Raw genomic sequence first — 12,298 nt, 5'->3', positions numbered from 1 at the left:
AGAAGAAATAACTGTTTATTGATCCTCAGAGAGGGGAAATAAGATGTTACAGCAGCACAAGAAATAAACCAGATAAAAATACATCAATAAAATAAAATTGTATGCAGACGGGGAAGGGAAAGGGAGAAATTAATTAGGAAATTGGAATTATAAAGCACAATATAGCACAGTGTAAATAAACTCAGGAGTGAAACAAATTTCCCAACTTCTGTATCAACCGTCCAACTGTCATCTGAACAGAGACACTCCCTCCTTCCTCCAAAAAACACAGAAGACAAAACAGCCGAACCAGCTCGGTCGTTTACGTCTTTATCTAAACAAGATGAAAAAGTTCCTGTTGTTGCTTCTCTTCTGTCACGTCTCATCTCCAGGTAAGATCACATTTTAAATCTTTACTTTACTTTGAACTCAGCTCTGTGTTTAGTTTCTGTGGAGCTCTGGAACACAGCTGGAGTTAAGTTTCACTTTAACTTCAACTTGAGACTATCATGTTTTAGATTAACTGAATCATACTGCCATCATATTTATGATAAATAATGATATGTGTCTATTTATATTGAATCTATAAACCTTTTTGGTCCTGCAGTGAAACATTCACTCAAGTTTTTCGCCACTGCATCTTCTGGACTCCAAAACTTCCCAGAGTACATGGCTGCTGCAGTGGTGGATGAAGTTCTGATGGGTTATTGCGACACCAAGAAAAAGATAGTAGAACCAAGACAGGACTGGATGAAAACAATTTTAGAAAACAATCCTCAGCAGTTGGAGTTTTACACTCAAAGATGTTTTGAGGTTGAGTCAATCTCCTTCAAAGCCACAGTGGATGACTTCAAGCAGCGCTTCAACCAAAATGGAGGTACAGTATTTATACATGTTACATTTAACTTTTACTGCTAAACTGTAAAGTGACCTAAACTCATTCCCACCCTGAGATAATGCAATTCTAAACATCAATAGTCAAAATATTTTCACAATAACATAAACAGGAAGAGGAAATACAAGACATGTCCTTCATGGACCTGTCAGATAATGTGATTGAGGGCCTTATCATCTGTCTGGACAGGTTTGATTTCAGGAATCCAAATGTTTTGTTTGCCATCTGAAGCTTTGTGTTGCTGCATAACGCTTAAAAAGTGAAATAACTAAGATGTTGGAAAATTGGAAGCCTGTCTAGGTTTTTTGTTCATCATGTACAGAATAAATATTCTGCTAACAAAGTAAACTTTCATTGTACAAAATCAGACTAATGAAATGCAGCTGTCTTTCTGAGATGGTAATCCAAGAAGTAGAAAATAATGCAATAACTATAAGTTGTTGGTCAGTTGAACCTGGGACTGCATCCAAGGCTGCAGATGTTAGCTAGCACCAGTTGTATGATAACAGAACACAAGGAGGAGAGAGATCAGGTCCTCAGCTGGACACCAAGCAGGGATGGTTCATTTCATGTTCCATATCTGAAACCCTAAACTATGGACTGACCCACACTGGTGTCACTTTGTAGATATAGAACAGTTGGATGTGCACAGAATACACACTTGTTTCATTGCCATCAGCAGTCATCTGGGAATTTACAGAGTAGTTACTATTTAAGCTGTGAAAGAGAAATGGGGTTCCATCACCCATAGCAACCTCTCCTTCAAACATCACACCAATCAAATCAGCAGAACTCCCTATTGTGTGAGTAATATTATGTTTTATCTTTTTTTATGTGTTGCTTTATATGATCATTTTAATTAATGTAAAGTGTCTTCAAGTACTGTCAAAAGCACTCTATAAATAGCACATATTATAATAATAATAATTATTATTATTATTATTATGCATAATTAATAATTACAGTCTGTCTCTCAGGTTTCCACATTCTCCAGAGGATGAGTGGCTGTGAGTGGGACGATGAGACTGGAGAGGTCAATGGTTTTAATCAGTTTGGTTATGATGGAGAAGACTTCCTAGCATTGGACCTGAAGACATCAACATGGATCGCTGCAAAACCACAGGCTGTCATCATCAAAAAAAGATGGGATGCTGACATATCTAGAATAAAACACAATGACAATTTCCTCACTGAGATTTGTCCTAAATTCCTAAAGATGTATGTGGACTACAGCAAGAGCTCTCTGCTGAGAAAAGGTAGAATCACATTTCCTGATGTAGTTTCATGAACACAACAATGTTCATACAGTCTGCTCAGACTGAACTGCCATTTTATTATCACTCCAATCAGTCTGACATCACCTTCTTTTTGGCTGTTTTCTGTGGTGGTAAGATTTGATCTAGCCCTCCTCAATCAGTAGAGACTGACAAGTTAGAGTGCTCTGACATTACTTTCTATCAATAGCCAATGATAGCCAGTGCACAGTTAGCATACGGTGAGTAAGTTTAACTGCATTGACAGGTGGTCTGTCAGTTGGCCCGTTTGTCCTTCAGCTTGTTACAGACTGACTGGATGGCTGTAAAATACTGTACATATATTCATGGTCCCCAGAGAATCAATTGTAAAAACTTTGAACCTCTGACTTTTCAGCTAACTCCATCATCAGGTCAAATCCTTCTGTTTATCCAGACATTTGATTTATGACCAAATACCTGCAAAACTAATGACATTCTCTCAGCCTCAGCTGTACTTTAGGTTTAGCACTAATGAGGAAATATTAGAATGCTAACATGTAGAACTGAGATTATAACCTGCAAAACATCAACATGCTGCTAAAATTAGCTCAAAGCATCGCTGTACATCAGAACAACCTCAGAGCTGCTAGCATGGCTTTAAACTCTTAGGGCCCTATTTTAACGATCTGAAACGCAAGTATGAAACGCAAAACACAAGTAGCTTTGTGGGCGGATCTCGGCCGCTGTTGCTATTATACCGGCGGGATAAATGATTCTTGCGCCCGACGCAAATCTTAAATGGGTTGGTCTGAAGTAGCTAGGTGTGGTTTGGGCGTAACGTGCAATAAACCAATCAGAGCGTCATCTCACATTCCCTTTAAGAGCAGGCGCGCTTGTTCCATGGCGGATTGCTATTATAACGGCGGATTTGCCTGGCGCACGCCAGCGGGAGCTGTCCGGGATGTGGAAAAGTAATAAATGCCCGTCTTGACCGGGTGGTGATGTTGCTGCGGCCTCTCGGGCGCATCTCCTCAAGTCTGGAGAGGATTGCTGCAGCCATGGAGCGTGGGCCTCCAAACGCACCACCTGCTCCTGTTGTGCCCCTTCCTCTTCCCCCCACTCCATCTCCGTCCACCCGCTCCACCGGGAGCACATCGCGCATTAGGCTACTCCCGGACCAGATCCCGCCGTAGTTCAACATCACGTCTCCTTAAGTCCTCTAATATTTCCTCATTTATGTCATCAACACATCCCTGATTCATGGAAATGTTGAGTAAATCACAACAAGCCACAAAGAATGCTGGGACTTTTTGAGGACTGTACTGTAAAGTGCCTCCTGACCGATCCAAACACCTGAAACACATTTTCAGTAATATTTTTCCTTGTAATTATGTATGGTTTGCAAAAATGGGAACTGCTGCGTCCGTTTAGATGAGAGAAGTGTATGCACGTTGTGCACACGCCACATTATGGCTGCATGCGCGCTAAAAATAGCATCTGAATAACGCGCTACTGACTTTAGACTAGCGCCACTGACTTTAGACTAGCGCCACTGACTTTAGACCAGGTTTTTCCTGGTCAGTGGCGGAATTGTTTTCTGAAACTGTAAAATAGCACCAATAACGTTTGCGCCGGAAAACACGCCTCCTCTTTTCGCTGAACCGCCCCGGGAGCGCAAATACATTCCCTAATTTACCGACGTACGTCTGTGGAGGGAAAAGTCTGCTGTGCGTCTGGTGCAAAATAGGAATGATACATGCGCGGTGTACAAAGGCAATTGCGCTGGGTGCAAGATAGGGCCCTTAGTCTTGTTGTTTGAGGTTTATTTACTTATTTATTTTACTTGGAAGAATTTTCACACCTTTTGTTAACAATTCCCTATTGTATTTTTCTTCATTTTTCTTTTTCCGTTTTTTTTTTTTGCTTTCACATTTGACCTTTCTCATCTCTCTCTCTCTCTCTCTCTCTCTCTCTCTCTCTCTCTCTCTCTCTCTCTCTCTCTGCAGAGCTTCCCTCAGTGTCTCTCCTCCAGAAGTCTCCCTCCTCTCCAGTCAGCTGCCACGCTACAGGTTTCTACCCTGACAGAGCCATGATGTTCTGGAGGAAAGATGGAGAGGAGCTTCATGAGGACGTGGACCTCGGAGAGATCCTCCCCAACCACGATGGATCCTTCCAGATGAGTGTTGACCTGGACCTTTCATCAGTCCCAGCTGAAGACTGGAGGAGGTACGACTGTGTGTTTCATCTCTCTGGTGTGGAGGACGACATCGTCACCAAACTGGACAAAGTAGAGATCAGGACCAACAGAGGTGAGACTGGAATAGGAAGTGACTGAAAGATGTGTTTAGTTTACTTCAGTTGTCCTGATGTTCATGATGTATTGATTTGTCACCTTTCTGATGCTGTGTGTAAGCCTACTGTTTGATATCTGTGGCCATACTACCACATACACACAAAAAAACCTGAACTGCCAGTTAGCGGGCTAGCTCCGTCAGCCTTTATTTCAGAGAAACATTTGTACAGTTGACTGCTGTCTTAAGACTAATGCAAACTATACCATTTCACAGAGCTGTGCTAAGAGTCAGCACTATCATGATGGTTCGGCCAACAGGTACAAATATACGTTGCTCACCAAAGTGAGGCTCTAAACAAAAGTGTGTTTTTGTTGGATTAGCTTTTGTCTTTTGGTCATTTTTGGACAAACTAACATGTAATTGGTTCATAAGTAATGTGGGTACAGGTGTTAAAGGGGTGATAGAATTCAAAACCAATTTTACCCTGTCATAGTTGAATAACGACAGTTCAGTGGGTAAATAGGACATATATGGAAAATGTGAACTCGATTGAGCACCGTCACGGCCGGAAGCCCGGTGCTCAATACCTGTGCAAACTCACCCTTTTCTGGGTGACTGGACTACCAAACGCCGCTGCCCTGACAGAGCTCCAGGGCCTGCAGCTCGCTGTTCTCCCTCCCCTCTTCCTGCTACCGGCCGGCCGGTGAGTGACTGACAGCCTGGTCAGCGAGCTTGTTACGCCCGCAATCTCTTACCGCAGGGTCCAGTTAATCTTCTAATGGATATGTGTGTTATTAAAACACACACAGTTATTTAAACAAACAATCAGGGAAATAAACGCCTCTTGTCCGTGAGTCTCATTGATAGAGCCGCGGTGAGCTGGTGTCCATCAATGAGAGCTAGCTAGCCTCCTCCTAAAACCTCTGACATTCACAAAAATGCATTCAATTGAAATCCGAAATCGGACAAGTGTTAGCTAAGCTTTGTAAGACCTTGGGGAACCTGTAATATACGTGCAATGACGAAATTCAAACTGTAAATATACTATAGTTATGCCGAAAGTGTAGCTAGCTAGCTGCAATCGTTTCCCGTTGTATTGAATGGGACATATTGCTAGCTAGCTGCTCGTCCTAACAAGACGCCTCGCGTTCATAAAAATGCCTTAAAATCAAATCGGACACAACGGTTATGTTATGGGTTTGGTGTGTATTGTCTTATTTTGGTAATCTGTTTTTCTATTGTTGTTCTGTTTTATTTTGACGGTCTTGTTTTCTGTCTTGTCTTATTTTGTTTTACTTCCTGTGTTTTCCCGCCCTTGTGATTGCCCTAATGTGTTTCACCTGTTTCCCAGCCTTGTGCCACCTGTCTTGTGTTTCCTCGTTACCCTGTGTCTTTGTCTTCCCCTGGTCCAGTGTCAGATCATTGTACTGTGTTCTGTTTGGATTGTGCGTTAGTTTGTCGGCACTGTGTTCCTTGTTGGAGTTTCTTCTTTATTTTGTTTGTACTTCATTTTCTTTTTGGACTTCTTCTGCCTGCTTTTTCCAGGTCTCCTTTTGTTTGTATGTTTTCCTGGTTTGGAATTAAGTTCATTTTTTATTTACTCCGCTGCCTACCAGCTCTGCTTTTGGGTCCGCCATTCTCTGGAACCTAACGTTAGCTTTATAAGACATTGGGGTAGATGTTATATAAGTGGCGTGATGAAATTCAAACTGTAAATATATTATAGTTATGCCAGCAGCCGGCCGTGGAGCCCCGTAGTGCAGTAATCCAGAAAGGGTGACTTTGCACTGGGTATGGAGCTCAGCAGGCTGCCGCTTTCTCGTCCGACTGTGTGGAGTTCCTAAAGCCCGACCCGTCTTATCAAATTTGCAATTAGCCATCAATTTTCATGAAACGGCCCATATTTGAGCTTTATATAGTTGATTTCTCGCATAAAAATGTCTCAGAAGGGAATTTGGTAAGGAAACATTGCAGTGTCTGGAATATGAGATTCTGTCGCGTCTCTAAGGTGTGTGTGTATTGGGGATTCGCTCAACCAATCAGCGTGCGTATCTTGTGTGTGTGTGTGTGTGTGTGTGTGTGTGTGTGTGTGTGTGTGGGTGGGTGTGTGGTGATTCGCTCAACCAATCAGCGTGCAGCTCAACTAAATATTCATGAGCATACCATATTTGGAAGAAAAGCTCTTGTTATAAATAGGGCCAAAACACAGGGATGCATAAGGGCCAATAAAATATCAACCAGGCCATTTTCAGCCCAACCAATGTTACATACAGACCATAAGGAACAGTGTGAAATACCCTATATAATCATTCTATCACCCCTTTTAATAAATAGGTAGATCTGTTCAATACTTCTTTGTCTATATGGTTGTAAACATTATTTGTTCAACAGAGAAGACTTCTGACATGACCAGTCACATCGCTGCTGGAGTTGCTGTTCTTGCTGTCGTCATCCTCGTCGCTGCCACTGGATTAATTTTTTGCAAAAAGAAGAAAAGTGAGATACTAAAGAACTAAAATGTTTTCTCTTTACTTTAAGTTAAAACAAACTATTGTAAAGCAACCAACAGAGACTGTAGCATGATGATGATAAATGTAATAGAAGAGTAGAAGGCTAAAATATACTTATTTAACGTTAGCAGGAGAATGATTCATAGAGGAGATCAGATTCAGTGGGAAAATGTGACATGTTTATTATTATTTATGTTATAGCTTTAGTGCGTAACTTTTTGATATTAATGAACATACGTTACATTCAAGCCATTGCCAAATGAGTTGCTACAAAGCAAATTAAGACTATCAGCTCCACACAACTCTCTCTGTATTTCTCAGTATGGATATGTTCAGAAGATTGTGTTGTGACTTTCCTGCGCAGAGAAGATAATGACCTCTTCTGAAGAGTCCATCATGTTTTTTAATCCTCCTTGTCCTTCTTGGCTATTAGCAACTGCGTGGAAGAGGGGTGGGGGCGATCACAGAGGGCTTGTATCATGTGAATGCGCTGACAGTGTTGTTGTCATTACTTAGAATTCCTCGTGGAGGGGGGGGGCGACAGAAACTATGCACTGTAGCTTTAATTTCCAACTGTGACAACTGAAATGATTTGTCATCTCTTCTTGTTTCAGCCAAACTCTCTCCACAATGTGAGTAGAACTTGTTTTATTCTATTGTATCTGGTCTGACCTGCTGTTACCAGGATGTGTTACTGCAAAACAGACTTGAGTAAAGACATGGCAATTATAAATTAGTAAATTATTTTCACACTCAGGGATTTCTCTGCTTACAGAGACCATAAACAATGACTGTTTGACATGACTTTGAATTACTGTAGTTGGGAGTACTAAATAACATGTAGTACTAGAAATAATGAGGTATTTGTGTGACAGCAATTAGCTGATTGAATTTTTTTGCATGGATTGTGGATTCAGTGGAAGATCAAAATAACTTCACTTACCTTTCCTCAAATAGAGAGAATTGGCTAAATATAAATGACCAATAAAATGAAATAAAAACTAAAAGGGGAAGTTTCATTTTATTTCATTCATATAGCACCTTAAAAGCAAACAAGTTTGCACCAAATGCTTTCATAAAGATGAAAACATATGTATAGAAGCAGATATAAAAAGCTCTTGGGGTTGGAGGCTGCTGGTTGCTAATGTCACATTCAAGTTGTTGAGTCAGCTCATTGATTGTGACAGATGGAGCATGTCTCTTGGTTCTGGATAAAACATCAGATGCTAAACCTGTTTCAGAGGCTGGAAATCCTGAACACCTTTTGGTGGATCTGCAGAGTTCATCTGAACGACCAGCCTCTGGACAGGCTGCATCATCCTCTGGTTATTAAAGGCAGATCAGTAACAGTGGCTTTTTCCTTACAGCTCCTCACAACAACTCTACGCACTCTGAGCTCTCTGAGAAACTGAATCCAGAGACCTGATTTACAACCACATCCTGCACTGGTAAAGCAGTAAACTATTCACATCTCCAGTTAAACAATAACTGAAATGATAAGCTTCTACAACAAACCTTTATTAAAGCCCCTAAAAAACTTGCTTTCAAATCTTGAGTATAACTATAACATGAAAGAGTCATTATGCAAAATGTATTAGGAGTTGACAAAATGTTGAGTTTGTCGCTATGTGGAATTAAATCTTTATGGTGAAGGATATGTTTGTTTAATTAATATCCTTTCTGTATTATAGGTTTATATACTCAAACATTCAGTTCATATACTCACTATATAACTCTATTTGTACTATATCTATGCATATGGTTTGGGTCTTATTTATAAACTACTGTAACATGTATGGAACCATCCCAATGAAGTAGGGGTAAATAAAATGTCCTCTCTGGTGTTTGACAACTTGACAGCAACATCCTGATTATTTAGCTTAAAAGAAAAATATTATATGTAAATAGTAAATATGTAAATATTCTGATTATATATTTCTTTTAAAATGTGGTATTGGTCTTTAAGAATCTCAGCCAACACTCAGCATGTCAGATGTGTTTGATATTCTCATATTTTGTATTATTTTTTTTATTATTATTATTTTTGTATCATTAATGTCAAATAAAATGACTCTTACATTAAAAATGCATAAATTTCTGTTTTTCTGTTGTCAGAGTAAGTAAGTGTGAAAACTTCTGACTCAGATGTATAAGATATTAAACTTTATTAGTCAAACTAAAGGCAGAAGTCAGAAGCTGTTTTCTGGACTCCCTGTCTGATCTTTCAGTCCACTAAACCTTTGTTCCAACCCAGGTCTCTGGAGGGGAAAGGAAGCAGCACAGAGGCTCTTAGAGTCTGACAGTAGACTTATTTATTACAGGAGCAACAACTAGATGACGGTTAACTCAGTAACTCATTAACTCATAAAATAAGCAAGCTCAATCTTGATTTACATGATCCAATGTGTTTTGGACTTTAGCAGCAGACAAGCCCAAACAAAGAGCTTTAGTGGAAGCAGGCAGGAACAGGTAACAGAGACTCAGATGAAACCGTTTACACAGAACCAGAACATGTCTAAAATCTCTTTTGGTCAGAGTGAAGGCCTTGTTCACCTGTAAGGACTCATTCACAGGGGAACACACTTCATACTGCAGGGGAAACATTCACGTCTAATTAAACCAAAAAACAACTTTGGAATGTACCAAACTAACCAAACCAGCCATTCTGATGCCTTGTGTAGTTTTTTTTTTTTCAGTCTAATGCTGACTTACATGAATATAATACAAGACATGCCAAACATTTACATCTTCCAATGTTCCATACTAGGCTCTGTCAATTCTCTATTAGATCCAGGGGAGCTCAGCTATGGAACAGGTCTATTAACACAGTGGGAAATGAGGAAGTAAGTGCTGTGATTTTTTTTTTTTTCAGGAATACCTTCATGATGTGTGTCCTGTGATTGTTATCTTTTTATAGAGTAGCCTAATTGGAAACTGGCCACATCATGTTCATTGTTTAAAACACATTTTCATAAATTATCCTTCAAATAGGAACAGGACTTTGATAAACTATTTACTGATTAAACAAAAAAGGTCAAGTTATTGGAAACTAGCCACATGAAGATTAGCATGAGTTGAGTCAGGAAGACTATCTAATGCTTAAGATCTAAAGATCTGTCAGGTCGGCTTTTAAATGTTACATTGGAAATATTGTGATTTGTCATGTTTTTTTATTTGATAAATTGATTTGTGGAAGTTCATTCATCAGCCTGTGCTGAAAAAACATTTTTTGTTCTAAACCATTCTGAAGGGGCAGTACAGAAGATTTTCACTTTCAGATAGAATATAAACACATTCTGTAAGCATCATATTTACAAGATGATATATTCCTTTTCCCCCTGACATTAGGGATATAATATCTGCTCTAATCTTTCTGATACAGGCCACAGATAGAAAATGTTCTGCTGATGTTGTTGTAATTCCTGCTGGTCACCAGTAGAGGTCAGATAGAACTTTTGACGCACGGAAAGAACGCGCACTTTTGATAGCCCCAGTGATGGTGAACATAAACTCCCATGCTATAAGCAACTGTACCAAAACATAGAAAAATTAAGAAATCATCAGAGCCAGCCGCTCCATAATAATATAATATTCTGAAGTAGCCAAACTTACTGTACCTACACCAGTGGCGTTTTTTGGCACAGGCAAACTGGGCAGCCACCCGGGGCGGCATTTTTTCATGTTACATGGGGGGTGGCACGAGAACTTAGGGAATGGATGAACCGTCCCAGGAACGGATTACTGGCCTTGTCGTCATCAATATCAATCACCCAATAGGGGAGCAGATTTCATACGATGACATCATTGATGATTTTGCATCAAGAAAGGTCAGGTTTTAGTTTTAGTTTGTGTTTTCTGTTCTTAGTGCTATGTAATAATTACCTTCTCTTTAGTGTGTTTTCACATTTGTGTGATGAATGATTTGTGCTATTTTGAATATTTATTCTATATTGTGTCTTTTGGCAATGTCGGAGGTAGAGATTGTGCACCTTACAAAAAAGAAAAACGCCCCTGGTTATTTGCCTTGGTTGATTAATGTTTTGTGATTTCATTTACAAGTGGTTATGATATTTTGTAGTGAATCTTGCATGATATTTTGTAGTGACTTGCATCATATTTTGTAGTGCATTGTGTAGAAATAAGTGTGTAGTGCATATCCTTGTCGGTGCTGGGCCTTCTGTCTCTTTCTGTCTCCCACAGTCGTCTCCCAGAGTGGTGTACGTGTGCTGACCTGACCTTCCTACTTTGAGGAGAGTAAGACCACATGTTTCTGCCATCTAATTTATTATTTTATTAATCTGCCCTTGCTATTTTAATTGGAATTCTTTTAAACTTTTTGTAATAAAACCAAACTTAATTTTGTAAAATATTTGCCTCCTGTTAATTGTTCCTGTTAGGGGAGAACTAGAGTTGGTCACACAACCTACTAATAAACATAGTAAGGGTTCAAAGGGTTCCTCCTGACCCTCAATAGGAGGTGGCCTTGTCAGGTCTGAAAGGTTTTATGTTGCTCCGGCACTACACATACAATAATAAAGTAAAACGAATGCAAAATAAAGTAAACGTGCCCTGCCTCGTGTGTAATAGATCACAGGTAAACACAGAAACCTCATGAATACACACACACAAAACTACATTTCCCATAATGCCGTGGGCATTCAGCGGCACTTCAAACTTTCGCAATACAATACAGATTCCAGCCCTACACACCACATCTGTCCCTCATCACTCCTCCAGAACCTAGTCATGGCATAGTGCATCAACATTGGAATTACATTTATAAGCAGGATACTCTGTCAACATACCTGTCTCTCTCTCTCTCTCCGTTTCCAAAACAGACTGAGAGAGAGAGACACTCATGCACATGTAACCCAATACACGTGATTCGCCGATCTCAATTATCAACATATCTTAACGAAAATAAATGTACTTGAAACATTACTGCTTTCTTTGGGGCTGAAAACAATTCAACAGTGACGAGGCTAATCTAACACAGTCTCTGCATTTTAAATGACATAAGAAAGTAATAAAATCCATCCCTTTTCATTGTCGAAATCATGTTTCCCCTTCTGAGACAGTACCACTTAAGAAAATAAAGTTTGCTGGAATATAGACAAAATTACACACAACATTAATTAATAGTAACATTTTTCACGTGCCTACCTGTCTGATTTTAAAATGTTGCTCTTTAACATTTAGCCACTAATCCTGTTTGGATATTCTTAGCTCTGCTGAAGTGATAAATCCCTAACGATAATGATGACGAGACAGCAGCGCCGACATTAAACGCTGACTGTGGTGATATCAACATGCAATATCGTTGACGAAAAAGAAGACACTAAAATGTAGCCCAGTTAAAAGAAAAACTTCCCCCTTCTCTCAAGT

General features: G+C 39.7%; 1 protein-coding gene across 1 annotated transcript; it reads left to right on the top strand.

Annotated features, from left to right (window-relative positions):
* The first annotated feature begins 307 nt into the window (after window positions 1-307).
* On the top strand, window positions 308-8,793 carry LOC114567986 (major histocompatibility complex class I-related gene protein-like). The gene is made up of 7 exons (XM_028597303.1): window positions 308-371; window positions 587-856; window positions 1,852-2,130; window positions 4,116-4,418; window positions 6,795-6,899; window positions 7,528-7,545; window positions 8,281-8,793. Exons 1-7 carry the CDS (start codon window positions 323-325, stop codon window positions 8,337-8,339), a joined length of 1,083 nt encoding a protein of 360 aa, XP_028453104.1. The 5' UTR covers window positions 308-322; the 3' UTR covers window positions 8,340-8,793.
* The last annotated feature ends 3,505 nt before the right edge of the window (window positions 8,794-12,298 follow it).

Source organism: Perca flavescens, chromosome 14 (assembly GCF_004354835.1).
Source record: "Perca flavescens isolate YP-PL-M2 chromosome 14, PFLA_1.0, whole genome shotgun sequence".
NCBI classification, from domain to species: Eukaryota; Metazoa; Chordata; class Actinopteri; order Perciformes; family Percidae; genus Perca; species Perca flavescens.
This window is presented reverse-complemented; position numbering and strand designations above follow the sequence as displayed.

What these genes read in the sequence shown, in the direction of transcription:
- LOC114567986 (XM_028597303.1), top strand. Translation starts at nt 323, where the DNA reads ATGAAAAAGTTCCTGTTGTTGCTTCTCTTCTGTCACGTCTCATCTCCA. An exon ending in GCGCTTCAACCAAAATGGAG is followed by an intron (nt 857 to 1,851) that starts GTACAGTATTTA and finishes TCTGTCTCTCAG; the next exon opens with GTTTCCACATTCTCCAGAGG. An exon ending in AGAGATCAGGACCAACAGAG is followed by an intron (nt 4,419 to 6,794) that starts GTGAGACTGGAA and finishes TTTGTTCAACAG; the next exon opens with AGAAGACTTCTGACATGACC.